Source organism: Physella acuta, unplaced genomic scaffold (assembly GCF_028476545.2).
Source record: "Physella acuta isolate Inbredline_101_S28 unplaced genomic scaffold, ASM2847654v3 ptg000131l, whole genome shotgun sequence".
Classification (NCBI taxonomy): Eukaryota; Metazoa; Mollusca; class Gastropoda; family Physidae; genus Physella; species Physella acuta.
This window is the reverse complement of record NW_026731650.1, coordinates 915933-935001: the sequence shown is the minus strand read 5'-3', so window position 1 is coordinate 935001 and position 19069 is coordinate 915933. Positions and strand designations below refer to the sequence as shown.

Below are 19069 nucleotides of genomic sequence, written 5' to 3'. Positions count from 1 at the left end.
GTATTGATTTTACATTATCTTTACGTTTTCTTTTAAAGCAAACTTAGTCAAAACTAATCTTTGCAACTCACACGCATGCGTAGTCACATGACTTTTTAACCATTGTAGACAATATGGAGGTTGATGTGTTATAAATAATACGGAAACATGATAAATAGTCGTTTTCAAGCGTTAAAAATGATTTAGTTTTTAATTGTAACATACTACGTTTTTAATATTCATCTGCTTAATAAAATGACGGATAAAATGGCAACGGAAACCGTGTATGGTACGAATGAGGAGAGTCATGTTATGTCTGAAAAAGTTCAGTCTCTTGCTGCCACGGTTTATAAAGAATTTGAGAAAGTAATCAAACGATACGATGAAGATGTTGTTAAGGACCTAATGCCGTTGGTTGTAGGTATTCTTGAATCTCTGGATGCAGCATTCACTGAAAAACAAGAATTAGATGTGGAAATCGAATTGCTAAGAGAAGATAACGAACAGCTTTTGACACAGTATGAACGAGAAAAACAGCTAAGAAAAGGGGCAGAGCAGGTAAAAATTGATAATTCATAAAAATAAAATGAGTCTATTCTAGCTAGAGTCTACACTTAGACTCTAGTTGAAGTAAAACTAGTTCTCGTGTAGTTGCAGGAGTTTATTTGTAAGTTTGTTATATTATTGTAATCAGGTATCTGTTTGTAAGTGGGGGGGGGGGGATTCTTGCTCTTTCTCAGTGAAAAGTTTCTGGGATGAATGAAAAGCTGAAAGCACATCTAGTTACTCTTGTACTCTTGTTGTTGCTAGACTTCATTACTTTAATGAGGTACTATTAAAAAGTTTATGGCCTTCCTTTTTTAAACCAGGTTCTATATCTCTAGGTTATTCACATTAATTTAATTGGATGTTGCTTTTGTCTACAATCGGTCGGAAAAATCATTTTAATTAGTAATATTAGACCAAACCCTGACTCGTGTCTTTATCGATGCAAGTTCCATGTTGCAATTTCTTTAGCAGTTGATTTGTGATAAGCAACCATAGGCCTTTTCTATTTTATCCCACTTGTTTTAGTCTGACTAAAGTTAAATACGTTTTAAAGTCATAAAGAAAACGGTAGCTTTGTTTTTAAGATCTGTCAAAAGATTTTTTAATACAATTCTTTTTAATTCCAGAAATTTCTTGAGATGGAAGACAACATAGAGGGAGTAAAGAAAGAGCTAGTAGACAAAGTAGAAACTCTTGAATCCATCATTCGAATGTCAGAAATAAAATCAAAGAATACTGCTGATCATGGTAGGCTGTGTTTTTTGTGAAAATATATTTATTTAAAATCTAAAAACCTTTATTATATTTGGGTTAGTGTCATGTTTGTGATCATGTGACACTGCCCACACAGCTTCACAAAATCAGATTATATATTTTCACACTCTTACATAACTATGTAATAGACTTTCTCAAAGAGGAACTTTAAATTATACTTATTCTTAGACAAATATTTATTTTACACACTCTAATATTTCTAATAATCCAATTATTAGTCACCCGTTTGGAAGAAAAAGAACAGGAACAAAAGAATGAATACAACAAGCTACATGAACGTTACACTGAGGTAATTATGTTATACTTAAGTAAAGCTTGTTAACAGTACATTATTTTTACTCTGACAATAGTTAATGTTTGCCTTTGTAATAGTGAGAATTTGTTTACATTTCTTTGTTAATGTTAAACTATTAAAGCTACTCTTTTTTAGCTGTGCAGCAACACATCAGGTGTGTGCATCAGGTTTTTTTCTCTTTCTTTTTCAGTTATTTAGAACTCACATGGACTATATGGAGCGCACAAAGATTTTAATGGGTACAGATAAACTTTCAGATCTCACTGGCATGACTGCTCGGGCTAAGTATGTTGACTTTTGAAATTATTAGTCTTTTGTTTGTGTTTGACACACAGTTTTGTTTTTATTTCTTTTTTTTTAACGTGTGCAGTTAAGGTGTGTACTAAAATGTGTCTTATGTTTACAGTAAAGGTTTAAACCTACCTGGTTTGAGGCCCATCAGTGTTGCTTATGGTGGGATAATGGAGTTCCATAACCGTCATGAAAGCAGCCCAATGAGTTTTGATACAGGAACACCTCACAGTGCAGCTAATGTTAGCTTAAAGAGTGAATTGGATGCACAAACACCAAAGAAGATTGAGAGTCTAGACAAAGAGCAGTTGACAGATAGCATTAATGTTACTGAGCAAGCCACTGCCACAAGTGAGTCCTTCGTTTTTCCTACCAATTTTTTTGTCCCTTTATTTAAATTTGTAGAGACATGAGAAATAAGTACTGTATGCAACCTAGTAAAGGTGGGGGTTTGTTTACTATTCAGCTACCATAAATTAAAAGATTTTTTTTGAGAATACTTTGGTAGTTTTACTCAACTATCAATAAGTTTCTTATTTGTAGTCTATTTAATGAAATGACTATAGATATTTATTTTCATAATATTTAACTTCCATTGAACATTAAAAAAAATAATTAGAACAATTTACGCAAGTGTTCAGTCAAAGAATTATCAACATGCTAAACAATATTCATAGTTTCATAAATATATTGTTTTGTTTATAAAAATGTGGTGCTTGTTTTAAAGACACTTGTCCTTTTATCAGCTTTTTAAAATTACCTTAGTGTAGTGCATGCTATATGTATTGTATGTACATTTTAGTGTTTACACTTTTTCATTCGCTCAAATATTATAACACCAAAAACTCATAGTTTGGTAAATGTTGTTTGTGAATAATTCAAAAGTTTCATTAAGATACTATCTCTAGTCCGAAAATTGAAAAACTTTTTTAATTCTAAATTTTATAATTTGAACAAAATTGTAAAGATAAATTACTAGATTACAAAAAACTTAATTTAGAGTTTTAAGTAGTTAGCAGTGATCAAACAGTGGAGTTTATTTAATTAACATCAACTCCTAGATATTTTATTTTATTGATACTTCATTATTAGTTTTGCTTTGCCTATTTACATAGCTATATCCCTTTTGTTTAATGCTAGTTTTCCCTTTTTTGTTGCATTTTTTATTTCATTACCACTTGGATCTTTGTGTTGACCCTCATCACCCCTTTGATGTGTGCCCTGTTACCACTATGAAGAGCATAGTAAACAAGTGGTCCTTGTATCTCCAGCAAGTATATCTGAGCCTAAACCCTCGCATACTCAAGATACAGAGGGTTATGTTGAATCTGTGATAGACACTAATAGCACTAGTCATGTTTTAAAAGCAAATGAATCCAATATAGAATCACCCTTGCCAGTTATCATGAGGCGCCACAAAAGTGAATTAGAGGAGGATAATAGTTTTGATTACACTTTAAGCCTTGAGGATTATCATATGTCAGGTATGTTTTACATACAATCAATCAAAAGTTGCTCAGATCTCTTCTTTTTGATGCAGTTGAGTTAATGTTTTAGAATGTTTTAATTTCAAAGTTGTTTTTAACTTTTCCTTTGTAAACTTTGATGAGTACTTCACAGTACATCACCATGGAACTAAGCCTGCAGTTGATTTAAAAATATTTAGCAGTTTAAGAAATAATTGTCATTTCCTGCAAACACCCTAACTTGAAGAAAAATTGATGTCTTTTATTTATACTAATCTTCATGGACTAACACAAGTGTTTTTATTCTGGTGAATTTGCATTTAGTATGGTGTACAGTTTTTCCAAAAAAGTAGTTGTGTTTACAAAATGCTTTGTAGAATTAGAGAATTGCATGCTGATGAATATTGTGAAAACCCTCTTGTCAGTTTTAATTTCACATGGTTGTGGCTTGTTCTTGAAGCACTAAATATTTGATGTCAGCACAATAACCCGTTTTGTTATAAGGATAGCTTCTAACTTTGTTTTATCTTTCCATATCATTTACTTGCAACTTCATCACATCTTCAATTGTGGGGCTTCTTTATTCATCCTTTCTGGTAAGTTTTTTTACAAATGCACACCCTTACTTTAATTTTAAATTGATCAAATATTTGATGCAGGTCACTGAAGTTTTTTATACTACCATCTGAAAATGTTCTTAGTTTCGCAGTTGTTTCTGCTTGATGAAGTCTTTAAATACCAAATTGTTACCATAGTTCAGTAAATTAGTAGTAATTATGAAGTAGAACTGGATTTTTACATGATTATGAAGATGAAAATTCTATTATTCCCAATACTATTAACCCTAGTGTACCTCTTCCTTTTGAAAGCTTGCATAGCTTAAAAAATAGATGTATCCTTGTATAAGCTATTACTGCTTATCTCTTTTTCAAATAGTTTACACTTAAATAGTAAATGTTTTTAAATTATATAAGTTTAGAATTGAACACAAATGTTTGGATACCATTAATTAGATTTACATAAATCTACATCTACCTGTGATGACACTCCCTTATAAAAAATGCAAACCTCTTCTGTTCTTTTTTAACTATCAAATTCTTTGTTTATGTTTTAACACTCAATAATTATGACATAAATTGTTAAGTGGAATCAACGGAATTAGTGGTTTAACGATTTAAAAAAATATCTTTGTGTTTTGTTCTAATTTAAAAATGCCCTTAAATATTTAGAACTGAACCTAACATTGGCAGAAATAGTAGCCACAACACCAGAGCTTGAAGAATCTCAAGACATCATTGCATCTCAGGGCACCCTCAGCAAACGCAAGTCTGGGTCAGTTCTTTGTGCACTCAGAAAGTGCTTGTTGTCAGTTTAGTTTCAATTTTCTAATGTAAATTTTGTAATGAGTGTCAGATAGCAGTAAATAACAACAAGGAAAGATTCCAGTAATAAGCGCATCTTTTTAGGCTTATTATGGCCAAGTGGAAGGCTGACATGCAAACCTCAACTAAAACATTTATCTCCAAATTAATCAGTGCTAAAAGTAACATTAAATAATGACATTTTGAATGCAATGGTGATTTATATTTCTCTTTCCCTAATCTGTCTCTTGTTTCATTGGACAGGCGAAATGACAACTCCATATTTGATGAGTTTTCAGAACAGGATGCAAACATTGCAGAGGTTGACTTTGGTGCTGACATAACAGGTAACTTTAACTCCAGTGCTGCAATGATATACAATTATGTATCAATTAAATTGGGAATCATTACATTATTTTTAATTTTATTGCTTTTTCCAGTAAATATAAATCCTCCTAAAGCTTTAATCATGATTTTAATTTTGAAGAGCTCTTACTAAAAACTAATCACAAAGAACCACACTCCATATTGCTTAATACCAATACCATAAAATAAAGGCCAAACTTGATAAGCCAGCAAGAAGTAGCTTAGTTTTTGTCTGGGGTGGTCTTTAAGCCAATGTTGAGATTTGTTTGTGTGCATTTTCTAGGCCACACTAACTCTTGGTTCTTGGTGCATGACAAAGGGAATGAGCCAGGTTTTACAATACATAACTTTGTGTTTATTTGTTTTGTATTGAAAAGTTATGTTTGGATTGTTGGGTTGAAGTTTTAGAGTTTAAAGATTGTAATTGTGAAGATATGGATACACCATATTGATTACATTTCATTAACAAACGCAATAACCCATATTACTCTAGGGAGGGCAGTTAACCCAGGGGAATATGCCTCTTCAGGTAACACGGCCTGTTACAGATGTCACTATCACTGGTTTTTGTTTCTCTGTGTTGATATCTCAGCTATACCTTCACATTGTGTTGTTGATATCTCAGCTATACCTTCACATTGTGTTGTTATCTCAGCTATAACTTCACATTGTGTTGTCAATAGCTCAGCTATAACTTCACATTTTCTTGTTAATATCTCAGTTATAACTTCACATTGTGTTGGCAATAGCTCAGCTATAACTTCACATTGTGTTGTTGATATCTCAGCTATAACTTCACATTGTGTTGTTGATAGCGCAGCTATAACTTCACATTGTGTTGTTGATAGCCCAGCTATAACTAGACATTGTGTTGTTGATATCTCAGCTATAACTTCACATTGTGTTGTTGATATCTCAGCTATAACTTCACATTGTGTTAACCTGCTCTAGTGTTGTGATGATGTTTTTACACTTTTAAAAATTAGTTTCACAGTTGATGTTTTTTTTCCAAATGTTTACCGAACTCAAATTAGTTCATTAGAATAATTAAATCATTATTTTCAAGAATTTATTTTGATCTCTTGTTGAAGAAAACAAACAACTAACTTGACAGTAGTTTAGAATCATTCTAGTCTGTTTAATTGTCTAAACCTCTTACATGTGCATGTTTGTAATGTTTGTTGCATGCCAACATTCTTCCTTTTCTATTTATTTTGATTATTACACACAGTTACAGTTGAGTATTGTTTGAATAGAAAACACCTCCATAAAATCTGTGGAAAAAATGTATGAGATAACAAAATTAAAGTTTAATGGAAATATTAACAGAAGCCTGCAGGGTTCAAAACAATACACTTCCTATAATGTAATGGTAGCCTAATATCTAGATTAAATGTTGACTAATATCTTTGTCATATTTAAATAACTAAGTTAATAAAGGCTGTAACATTATGTAAACTGTACTTTAATGACAATTATTTATGAACATGAAAGACAAAATAAAAAAAACTTCCTTATTTGTCACCACGTAGTAATGTTTGAAGGAGACAAGATGAATGTTGCTCATGCTTTCATTGTGATTGTGGTAGAGTAGCCCAGATCACTGGATTTATACATATTTCCTTACTTCCCTGCACCTACTATGGCAGATACTTTTAGTGGTTGTAAGGAGTAGTTGACTTTGTCAATTTCTTTTTTGAGCAATGGCCATTAAAAAAGGGGGATAACTAGGAATCTTAAAAGTTTCTGCAGTATATATAGTGCACATTTTTGTTTTGTTATCCCTCAGCAAGGCTCTTGGTGTTGAGGACCAAACAACTTTCACCAATACCAAATAATACTCTCAATATTGACAAATAAGCTACAAAATTCTCACTATTGAAATTTAGATACAAGGCATCATTTTCTACTTAAATTACAAATATGAACTTCCCAGTATTTTCAGCCAAGTCACAAAACCATTGGTATTGACATAAAAGTCACAAAGCCATCAGTATTTCCACAACATCATCAGTATATTGACCCATAAATAATACACCTTTCTGCATTGCCACATGCATTGCCTCGTAAGCTTTTAATAAATGTGCACTGAGCATCATGCATAGGGGAGTCCACAAACTTTCTTGTTGTGTGTAATTTTTGAAGTGTTGTTAAAGCACCACAGTCTATCTGAAAAAGTGATACACACTACACATCTGTTAGCACACACAGAAAGCACTGACAGCCTTGCTGCATTTCTGTTGCTTGTATGTTATGTGCATGTCATCGTTGTTGTCATCTTGCAGATAGTGACGAGCATGAGGAAAATGAGGAGGAGAAAGAGGACGAGGAGAATGATAAAGATTCTGGTATGAGTTGTCCTCCCATCAAGTGTTTGCATCTGCTTTTTCATTCAGTTATTTATCATCATACATCACATGCATATTTGCATCATTTTGCATTTTTGGATGTTTTCTTAATTTGACTTGCATCTTCTTCTATGAAAGCTTTTAATTACTCAAAGAAATGTAACTTCAGAACTACTGCTCAAAAAATGGTGCAACTTTTAAACCTGCAATTAAATTTTTAAAGTGTATTGTTTGATTATTCTGTTATTTTAAATAAATTTAACTGAAACTTCTTGTAAAGATTAATAAAAAATAATAAGATTGACACTTTAAAAAATGAATTATAATTTTTATTTTTCCCATTTCACTCTTCATGACATTCCTCTATTTGTTAATGGAAACAGTTGGGGATAATTTCTTTGGTAAGACTTTTAATTAGTTTATTTAAAGTCATTAAATAGTAATGTCGCACATTAATTAAATATTGTTTTCACAATTGGCATAGTTTGAATTATGTTTAATCTATCTAGTGGATTATTTTGGTTTGGCTGAATTAAAATGTAAGGAATGAGAAATAACAGGTGTCCTTGTGAGAATTGATTGAGTGGAAATGCATAGAGTTCTCCAAGTCCTAGCATGCATAACCTTTCATTTTCTGTCATTGTTTTAGTGCATGCTTGGGAGATGTGATTTATTTTGTTCTATTTGATAGCTTCATTTTAGACACAGTAAGCTAATATACTTATACTCTTGACAGGCATTGGAAAAGAACTGGAGAATTTGATTTCTGAAAACTCAGAACTTCTAGCTACAAAGTAAGTATAAGGAGTCAGGGTTCAACTTAAGTGATTGATTTAATAGAGATGATTTTAACCATTTGATTTGTATTTTTAATGTTCGGACATAGTTTATGAATGAGTGTAAGTTTTTTAAAATTTAAATTATTTTTTACACCTAGGAATGCCCTCAACATTGTGAAAGATGATCTCATCGCCAAAGTGGATGAACTATCTAGGTATTTGTTTGGTTAATAATCTGAGCTTGATCTAGCCCATGATTTCATTATACTTTGATGTTAGAATAAAATGAAGCAGTAAAAGAAATATTTTGCCACTGTGTAAGTTGTCCAACTTTTCCTCCAGTGAACAAGAGATCCTGCGTGAAGAGATCAACTCACTGCAGGCTGTCAAGGGAAGGCTGCAGCTGCGTATTGCCCAGCTAGAGGAGGAGTTGAAGAAAGTCAGAGAAGAAAATGATAAGAGAGACAAGGAGCATACAGAGAAAGGGGAAGAGGAGGTGAAATCATTTTTTAAAGTTATTAGCCTGTTTCTTTTTTAATGTAGATTTTAGAGAATGTTTTTCGCAATCTACAATATTTCATCTTTTTATGCTCAGGACGATGTTCCAATGGCCCAGCGCAAGCGGTTCACTCGTGTGGAGATGGCCAGGGTGCTGATGGAGCGTAACCAGTACAAGGAGAGGCTGATGGAGCTGCAGGAGGCTGTCAGGTGGACTGAGATGATCAGGGCATCCAGGGAACACCCTGGGGAACTACAAACCAAGAAAAAGTCAAGTGTCTGGAACTTGTGAGTACTGCTTTCTTCACTAGATATTCAGTTGTGCCAGTTACTGCTTCGGCATGTTGGCTTACTGCTGTGTGTTGTGCGGTGCTGTTTGTTTTTGTCTGTGTTGAGCGGCATGCAGAGAGTTCTGTCCTCTGTGTCAGTTTGTATCCACTAGAACTTATAACAAGCAAGGTGACACTCACTGTCTGTGCTGAGACTACTAGGCTAGTTGCTACATACTGAGGGCATCTATCAGTGTTTACAGCTGTTTGTTTTTTGGTCGGTGTAACGATGTCTAGATGGCTACTGACACCAGTTTCCTGCGTTTTGTATTTTATGTTTGTATCCAGAGGCTTGTACCTTGACAAAGGTGATAATGCATGTTTTTTCTTTTCTAAACAAATCAGTTTCAGTGAATTGGTGGCACCGTCTCAAAACGCGCCAGTTGCTGCCAGCGCTGTGCAGATACCAGCTCGACATCAGAGTGTTATCCAGGCTGTTCTTAACCCATCACTTCATCCGTCTCACCCCTCCAACCATCACTGGTCACAAGACCCAGATTCTGTAGTTCCCTCCATATCACTGCTGCCTTCTCCCAGCCAGAGTTCTCTCTCATTGAACCATGTGACACTTCTTCCACCCCCAGACACCCCCACCCTTCCTAGTTCTAACCCTGTGTCAGTGCCAGTTATTTTATCAAATGCTCTTCCTAACCTGCCACCAACACCTTCTGGGTGTCCACCCCCGTCCTACTACCCAGACCTGACGTCATTTAACGCAGTCAAGCCAATCATCATGAAACAGGCCACTGTCCCCCCCAAACCCCACAGACCAACGTCCACCTTGCCAGGCATTCACCCTGTCCCAGAGGCCCCTGTCCGTCATTTATAGCACTTGTCAAAATTTAGGATTTTAAAATTGTTTCCTTATTATTTAGACACATCATAATTTTTAATTTCTAGTCTGCATTTTAACAAGATGGTGGGGTACTTTTAAAAATGTTTTAATCAAAACTCTTCTTAAACATGTTTGTGTTGTGCTCTGGAACACAGTATTATAGCATTTCATTTTTTACTATCTGTCTACCTATTTGAAAATGGAGGGTTTGAACTCATGTTCTAAAGTTAGCCAATATATTATGAGGTTTTTGTTTTTATTTTATTTCCATTTTTATCATTGAACTCTCACAGTTGTATGTGTGAATTGATTTTTACCATCCAGGCAGCATAGTCTAATTTTAGTTCAAATGTTTACCAAATAATGAAAATATTTTTGTTTTAGAGTGGTGAAACATTTCATATTGATTACTTTTTAAAACATTTTTAACACTTGTTTAACACAGAGCTGTTATTTGAAATATTTTTGTTATGAAAATCTTAAAAGTAAGTTTTCTATCTATATCCATTCTCCATGGCCAGAGCAAGGTATGAACTTTTTGTACTCCATTTTCTGCCATTTTTAAACAATAGGGAATGTTGTGTACACCAGAGAATTGACTGTTTTAGAATGTGGGTATGTTCTCTGTGGTATGATAAAATGTTGTTAGAAGGTTCTGCCTAGTTGCTTCCCTTTAAACCTAGTTGTAAACTGCTGCTACAGACAGATTCATCTACTGCTCACACAGTTTTTAATGAAATAAAGGTTGGGGGAACACAATTTTAACAAACTTTAAGCCTTCCAGTACTTAGAGCAGAAATATTTGTAAAAGCTGCAACCACAGAATGGCCTTAAATTCTATATCACATTTTAAAATTCTTAATTTATCTTTTGGTCATTTCCCTTACTACTTACACATTCTGATGTCTCATGCTGGTACCAGCATGGAGCTATCTAAGGCAGCTTCCATCTGATCCCTAACACTACCAACACATCTGATCCCTAACACTACCAACACATCTGATCCCTAACACTACCAACACATCTGATCCCTAACACTACCAACACATCTGATCCCTAACAACACTACCAACACATCTGATCCCTAACACTACCAACACATCTGATCCCTAACACTACCAACACATCTGATCCCTAACACTACCAACACATCTGATCCCTAACACTACCAACACATCTGATCCCTACCAACACTACCAACACATCTGATCTCTAACACTACCAACACATCTGATCCCTAACACTACCAACACATCTGATCCCTACCACTACCAACACATCTGATCCCTAACACTACCAACACATCTGATCCCTAACACTACCAACACATCTGATCCCTACCAACACTACCAACACATCTGATCCCTAACACTACCAACACATCTGATCCCTACCAACACTACCAACACATCTGATCCCTACCAACACTACCAACACGTCTGATCCCTAACACTACCAACACATCTGACCCCTAACACTACCAACACATCTGATCCCTAACACTACCAACACATCTGATCCCTAACACTACCAACACATCTGATCCCTAACACTACCAACACATCTGATCCCTAACACTACCAACACATCTGATCCCTACCAACACTACCAACACATCTGATCCCTAACACTACCAACACATCTGATCCCTACCAACACTACCAACACATCTGATCCCTACCAACACTACCAACACATCTGATCCCTAACACTACCAACACATCTGATCTCTAACACTACCAACACATCTGATCCCTAACACTACCAACACATCTGATCCCTAACACTACCAACACATCTGATCCCTAACACTACCAACACATCTGATCCCTAACACTACCAACACATCTGATCCCTAACACTACCAACACATCTGATCCCTAACAACACTACCAACACATCTGATCCCTAACACTACCAACACATCTGATCCCTAACACTACCAACACATCTGATCCCTAACACTACCAACACATCTGATCCCTAACACTACCAACACATCTGATCCCTAACACTACCAACACATCTGATCCCTAACACTACCAACACATCTGATCCCTAACACTACCAACACATCTGATCCCTAACACTACCAACACATCTGATCCCTACCAACACTACCAACACATCTGATCCCTAACACTACCAACACATCTGATCCCTAACACTACCAACACATCTGATCTCTAACACTACCAACACATCTGATCCCTAACACTACCAACACATCTGATCCCTACCAACACTACCAACACATCTGATCCCTACCAACACTACCAACACATCTGATCCCTACCAACACTACCAACACATCTGATCCCTAACACTACCAACACATCTGATCCCTAACACTACCAACACATCTGATCCCTAACACTACCAACACATCTGATCTCTAACACTACCAACACATCTGATCCCTACCAACACTACCAACACATCTGATCTCTAACACTACCAACACATCTGATCTCTAACACTACCAATACATCTGATCCCTAACACTACCAACACATCTGATCCCTAACACTACCAACACATCTGATCCCTAACACTACCAACACATCTGATCCCTAACACTACCAACACATCTGATCCCTACCAACACTACCAACACATCTGATCCCTAACACTACCAACACATCTGATCCCTACCAACACTACCAACACATCTGATCCCTAACACTACCAACACATCTGATCCCTAACACTACCAACACATCTGATCCCTAACACTACCAACACATCTGATCCCTAACACTACCAACACATCTGATCCCTACCACTACCAACACATCTGATCCCTACCAACACTACCAACACATCTGATCCCTACCAACACTACCAACACATCTGATCCCTACCAACACTACCAACACATCTGATCCCTAACACTACCAACACATCTGATCCCTAACACTACCAACACATCTGATCCCTAACACTACCAACACATCTGATCCCTAACACTACCAACACATCTGATCCCTAACACTACCAACACATCTGATCCCTAACACTACCAACACATCTGATCCCTAACAACACTACCAACACATCTGATCCCTAACACTACCAACACATCTGATCCCTAACACTACCAACACATCTGATCCCTAACACTACCAACACATCTGATCCCTAACACTACCAACACATCTGATCCCTAACACTACCAACACATCTGATCCCTAACACTACCAACACATCTGATCCCTAACACTACCAACACATCTGATCCCTAACACTACCAACACATCTGATCCTTAACACTACCAACACATCTGATCCCTAACACTACCAACACATCTGATCCCTAACAACACTACCAACACATCTGATCTCTAACACTACCAACACATCTGACCCCTAACACTACCAACACATCTGATCCCTAACACTACCAACACATCTGATCCCTAACACTACCAACACATCTGATCCCTAACACTACCAACACATCTGATCCCTACCAACACTACCAACACATCTGATCCCTACCAACACTACCAACACATCTGATCCCTAACACTACCAACACATCTGATCCCTAACAACACTACCAACACATCTGATCCCTAACACTACCAACACATCTGATCCCTAACACTACCAACACATCTGATCCCTAACACTACCAACACATCTGATCCCTAACACTACCAACACATCTGATCCCTAACACTACCAACACATCTGATCCCTAACACTACCAACACATCTGATCCCTAACACTACCAACACATCTGATCCCTAACACTACCAACACATCTGATCCCTAACACTACCAACACATCTGATCCCTAACACTACCAACACATCTGATCCCTAACACTACCAACACATCTGATCCCTAACACTACCAACACATCTGATCCCTACCAACACTACCAACACATCTGATCCCTAACACTACCAACACATCTGATCCCTAACACTACCAACACATCTGATCCCTACCAACACTACCAACACATCTGATCCCTACCAACACTACCAACACATCTGATCTCTAACACTACCAACACATCTGATCCCTAACACTACCAACACATCTGATCCCTAACACTACCAACACATCTGATCCCTAACACTACCAACACATCTGATCCCTACCAACACTACCAACACATCTGATCTCTAACACTACCAACACATCTGATCCCTAACACTACCAACACATCTGATCCCTAACACTACCAACACATCTGATCCCTACCAACACTACCAACACATCTGATCCCTACCAACACTACCAACACATCTGATCCCTAACACTACCAACACATCTGATCCCTAACACTACCAACACATCTGATCCTTAACACTACCAACACATCTGATCCCTAACACTACCAACACATCTGATCCCTAACACTACCAACACATCTGATCCCTAACACTACCAACACATCTGATCCCTAACACTACCAACACATCTGATCCCTAACACTACCAACACATCTGATCCCTAACACTACCAACACATCTGATCCCTAACACTACCAACACATCTGATCCCTACCAACACTACCAACACATCTGATCCCTAACACTACCAACACATCTGATCCCTAACACTACCAACACATCTGATCCCTAACACTACCAACACATCTGATCCCTAACACTACCAACACATCTGATCCCTAACACTACCAACACATCTGATCCCTAACACTACCAACACATCTGATCCCTAACACTACCAACACATCTGATCCCTAACACTACCAACACATCTGATCCCTAACACTACCAACACATCTGATCCCTAACACTACCAACACATCTGATCCCTAACACTACCAACACATCTGATCCCTAACAACACTACCAACACATCTGATCCCTAACACTACCAACACATCTGATCCCTAACACTACCAACACATCTGATCCCTAACACTACCAACACATCTGATCCCTAACACTACCAACACATCTGATCCCTAACACTACCAACACATCTGATCCCTAACACTACCAACACATCTGATCCCTAACACTACCAACACATCTGATCCCTAACACTACCAACACATCTGATCCCTAACACTACCAACACATCTGATCCCTAACACTACCAACACATCTGATCCCTAACACTACCAACACATCTGATCCCTACCAACACTACCAACACATCTGATCCCTAACACTACCAACACATCTGATCCCTAACACTACCAACACATCTGATCCCTAACACTACCAACACATCTGATCCCTAACACTACCAACACATCTGATCCCTACCAACACTACCAACACATCTGATCCCTAACAACACTACCAACACATCAGATCCCTAACACTACCAACACATCTGATCCCTAACACTACCAACACATCTGATCCCTAACACTACCAACACATCTGATCCCTAACAACACTACCAACACATCTGATCCCTAACAACACTACCAACACATCTGATCCCTAACACTACCAACACATCTGATCCCTAACACTACCAACACATCTGATCCCTAACACTACCAACACATCTGATCCCTAACACTACCAACACATCTGATCCCTAACACTACCAACACATCTGATCCCTAACACTACCAACACATCTGATCCCTAACACTACCAACACATCTGATCCCTAACACTACCAACACATCTGATCCCTAACACTACCAACACATCTGATCCCTAACACTACCAACACATCTGATCCCTACCAACACTACCAACACATCTGATCCCTAACACTACCAACACATCTGATCCCTAACACTACCAACACATCTGATCCCTAACACTACCAACACATCTGATCCCTAACAACACTACCAACACATCTGATCCCTAACACTACCAACACATCTGATCCCTAACACTACCAACACATCTGATCCCTAACACTACCAACACATCTGATCCCTAACACTACCAACACATCTGATCCCTAACACTACCAACACATCTGATCCCTAACACTACCAACACATCTGATCCCTAACAACACTACCAACACATCTGATCCCTAACACTACCAACACATCTGATCCCTAACACTACCAACACATCTGATCCCTAACACTACCAACACATCTGATCCCTAACACTACCAACACATCTGATCCCTAACACTACCAACACATCTGACCCCTAACACTACCAACACATCTGATCCCTAACACTACCAACACATCTGATCCCTAACACTACCAACACATCTGATCCCTAACACTACCAACACATCTGACCCCTAACACTACCAACACATCTGATCCCTAACACTACCAACACATCTGATCCCTAACACTACCAACACATCTGATCCCTAACACTACCAACACATCTGATCCCTAACACTACCAACACATCTGATCCCTAACACTACCAACACATCTGATCCCTAACACTACCAACACATCTGATCCCTAACACTACCAACACATCTGATCCCTAACACTACCAACACATCTGATCCCTAACACTACCAACACATCTGATCCCTAACACTACCAACACATCTGATCCCTAACACTACCAACACATCTGATCCCTAACACTACCAACACATCTGATCCCTAACACTACCAACACATCTGATCCCTAACACTACCAACACATCTGATCCCTAACACTACCAACACATCTGATCCCTAACACTACCAACACATCTGATCCCTAACACTACCAACACATCTGATCCCTAACACTACCAACACATCTGACCCCTAACACTACCAACACATCTGATCCCTAACACTACCAACACATCTGATCCCTAACACTACCAACACATCTGATCCCTAACACTACCAACACATCTGATCCCTAACACTACCAACACATCTGATCCCTAACACTACCAACACTGTCTCATTCAACACATTAGAAAACTAGGTGGGAACATTGCATGGGTATGTTGACTGTTTTCATCATTACCCCTCCCTCTCCACTTGGGTCATTATTGTTAGGGTTGTCACGCATTGTCGTTCTCTTCATATTTGGTAGATCTTATATGGTAGGACTTGTTTTTAAGCCAACATTTATATGGTACAATAAGGGCTGGTCACCATGTGACCATTTAAACCATTTGAGGGTTGTATTTTATTGAGTGCATGTTTTCTTGGCTCTGTTGTAACTTGTCACACTGTTCTGGTATAACCCATTTCTTGTCATTTCTCTCTCACTTGGTACACCTGGGTAACAAGGGTTGATGAGCAGTCTTGTTAGTTTAACAGGCTCGGCTAATCAAATCTCTTCAAATTTTTCTTGAAGATAATTCATCTTGTTACACCATCAATACACTCGAGAGTCAATATGCTCATACAATTTGATCTTTTGTATCTCAATGCAGTTTGTATTTTATTGACTGCTTGCAATGAGCTACACAGACTATTTATAGCTCTATTTTTTGCTGTTTATCCAAAGTCTGGACGTATTTTGCATTTACCCATTTCTGTTATTCTTTTTAATTCAGTAATTTGTCTTGCAACAAAAAATCTTCTTGAACCCCCCAAATCTTTTTGTCAAACACACATTGTATTTTATGTTGTCAAATGATGCTGATCAAGCATTATTCCATGCAGTGTTTGATCATTCTTTGATCTGTTTCTCTTACTATCTACTTTGTTCAGTTTTTTTGTCTTTCATGCCATGTCAACTATTGATACTTATTTAACTTTTATTTCTGTGATATTTTTATTTTATCCATGTGTCTCAGCTAGAGCATGAAATTGTTTCAGATCTTTTAAACATTTTAAAAACTTTTTAACAATCCCATGTTAATATGCCATTTCAATCAGTTATTTTAAGTAGCACTATTATAATTTATGCTAAAACAATTTCAATAATCAAAATTTTTATGCATTTTATTCTTAGTTATTACACATTAAAAAACTTTTATTCTAAATTATTACACATAAAAAAAACTCATACTACAAGTTGCATTCCATGTATAACAAGTCTAAGGTCTACTATTTTCTCCTATTGACTGAGGGTGTTTCCCATATAACTTACCAATTGTTATTTGATGTTGATTGTATTTATTGATGTGTTGATTGCTAAGTAGACTGAGCTGCTAGGATGGAGTCTTATGTAAACTAAAGGGGATCACTTGTGGGACTACTGGCCACCAGATTTTGAAAATGACTAATTCTAGTCTTAAAATGAAGCAATGGAAATTGAAATAGTTTCTTAAATATTTTTGGCTTTGAAATAAAATCAAAACTAACTGCAAGTTTGAAACACTAAAAGAGAATGAAATATCTTACTCCCTGGTAGACCTATTTTAGTGAGTAGAGATGGAATCCCTTGAGTGTGTAGAATGGACACCAGTCACTGGTCTCAGCATGCCACATTGAACCAGTCCAGTTAAGTTATTGATGAGTTGAACGAGTCCTCTACTCATTCAGAGAAAAAAGCTTTTAACATTGCCCATCTTACCAGCTAGAGTTACTTCTCTTGCCTGTAGCTCCAGTCTCAAACTGATGATTGTGTTTTATTAAATGCATGTTTCTAGAAAGGTGTTCATAAGACATTTCATTAGTTCAAAGCCATTTTGTTCCTTGTGATCCCATTTAGTTTTTTTTTTATTGTATGGGGTGAAAGGTCAGCGAGTAAATAATGATTGCTCTCTCTAACTGTAAAAGCGTAACTCAATGGTCATAAAACCTCTGTATATTCTGTAATGTTAAAACTGCCGAATACTTTGTTGAATAAATTATGTTGAAAATTATTTTAAGTTTTGACTTAGTTATTGGAGTGGTTTTGTTTTTGGGGAAAGGCAAAATGGCTTTGAATAATGACTAGATTTTAAAAATTATATACTAGCATAATATAACATTCTATCTAAGAACTTTATTTTATTTCCTGTTGATACACAATCACAAACCTGGCAGAAAACTATGGACACCAAGTTTGTAAGACATATTAATGCTCTAGTTGTATGGATTCCAAGGTTGTAAGACACATTAAAGCTCTAGTTGTATGGATTCCAAGTTTGTAAGACATTAAAACTCTAGTTGCACATGGATCCTTGGATTATATGACAAGTCAACTCTTCCTAAGCTTATTGCATAAAGCAGTGGAAATGCTTAAATGACACATTGCAGTACACTTTTGGCTCATATGACATAATGCAGTACACTTTTGGCTCATATGACATAATGCAGTACACTTTTGGCTTAAATGACATAATGCAGTACACTTTTGGCTCATATGACATAAT

At 36.8% G+C, this 19069-nt stretch overlaps 1 protein-coding gene across 15 annotated transcripts in view; it reads left to right on the top strand.

Moving 5' to 3' along the window:
* Positions 1 to 95: 95 nt before the first annotated feature.
* LOC131935108 (C-Jun-amino-terminal kinase-interacting protein 4) overlaps positions 96 to 19069 on the top strand; it is a 39617-nt gene continuing 20643 nt past the window's right edge. For 6 of the 15 annotated variants that reach the window (XM_059291433.1, XM_059291426.1, XM_059291435.1 and 3 more), the window contains exons 1-14: positions 96 to 537; positions 1155 to 1275; positions 1521 to 1591; positions 1788 to 1882; positions 2004 to 2239; positions 3127 to 3372; positions 4584 to 4686; positions 4980 to 5062; positions 7367 to 7429; positions 7813 to 7830; positions 8166 to 8223; positions 8367 to 8423; positions 8551 to 8704; positions 8804 to 8994. In XM_059291433.1, the coding sequence (XP_059147416.1) occupies positions 235 to 537; positions 1155 to 1275; positions 1521 to 1591; positions 1788 to 1882; positions 2004 to 2239; positions 3127 to 3372; positions 4584 to 4686; positions 4980 to 5062; positions 7367 to 7429; positions 7813 to 7830; positions 8166 to 8223; positions 8367 to 8423; positions 8551 to 8704; positions 8804 to 8994 (1799 nt within the window). In that variant the 5' untranslated portion in view covers positions 96 to 234. Of the gene's footprint in view, positions 538 to 1154; positions 1276 to 1520; positions 1592 to 1787; positions 1883 to 2003; positions 2240 to 3126; positions 3373 to 4583; positions 4687 to 4979; positions 5063 to 5574; positions 5611 to 7366; positions 7430 to 7812; positions 7831 to 8165; positions 8224 to 8366; positions 8424 to 8550; positions 8705 to 8803; positions 8995 to 19069 lie in introns of all 15 variants that reach the window. The other 9 variants (XM_059291440.1, XM_059291428.1, XM_059291429.1 and 6 more) reach the window with 8 other exon arrangements.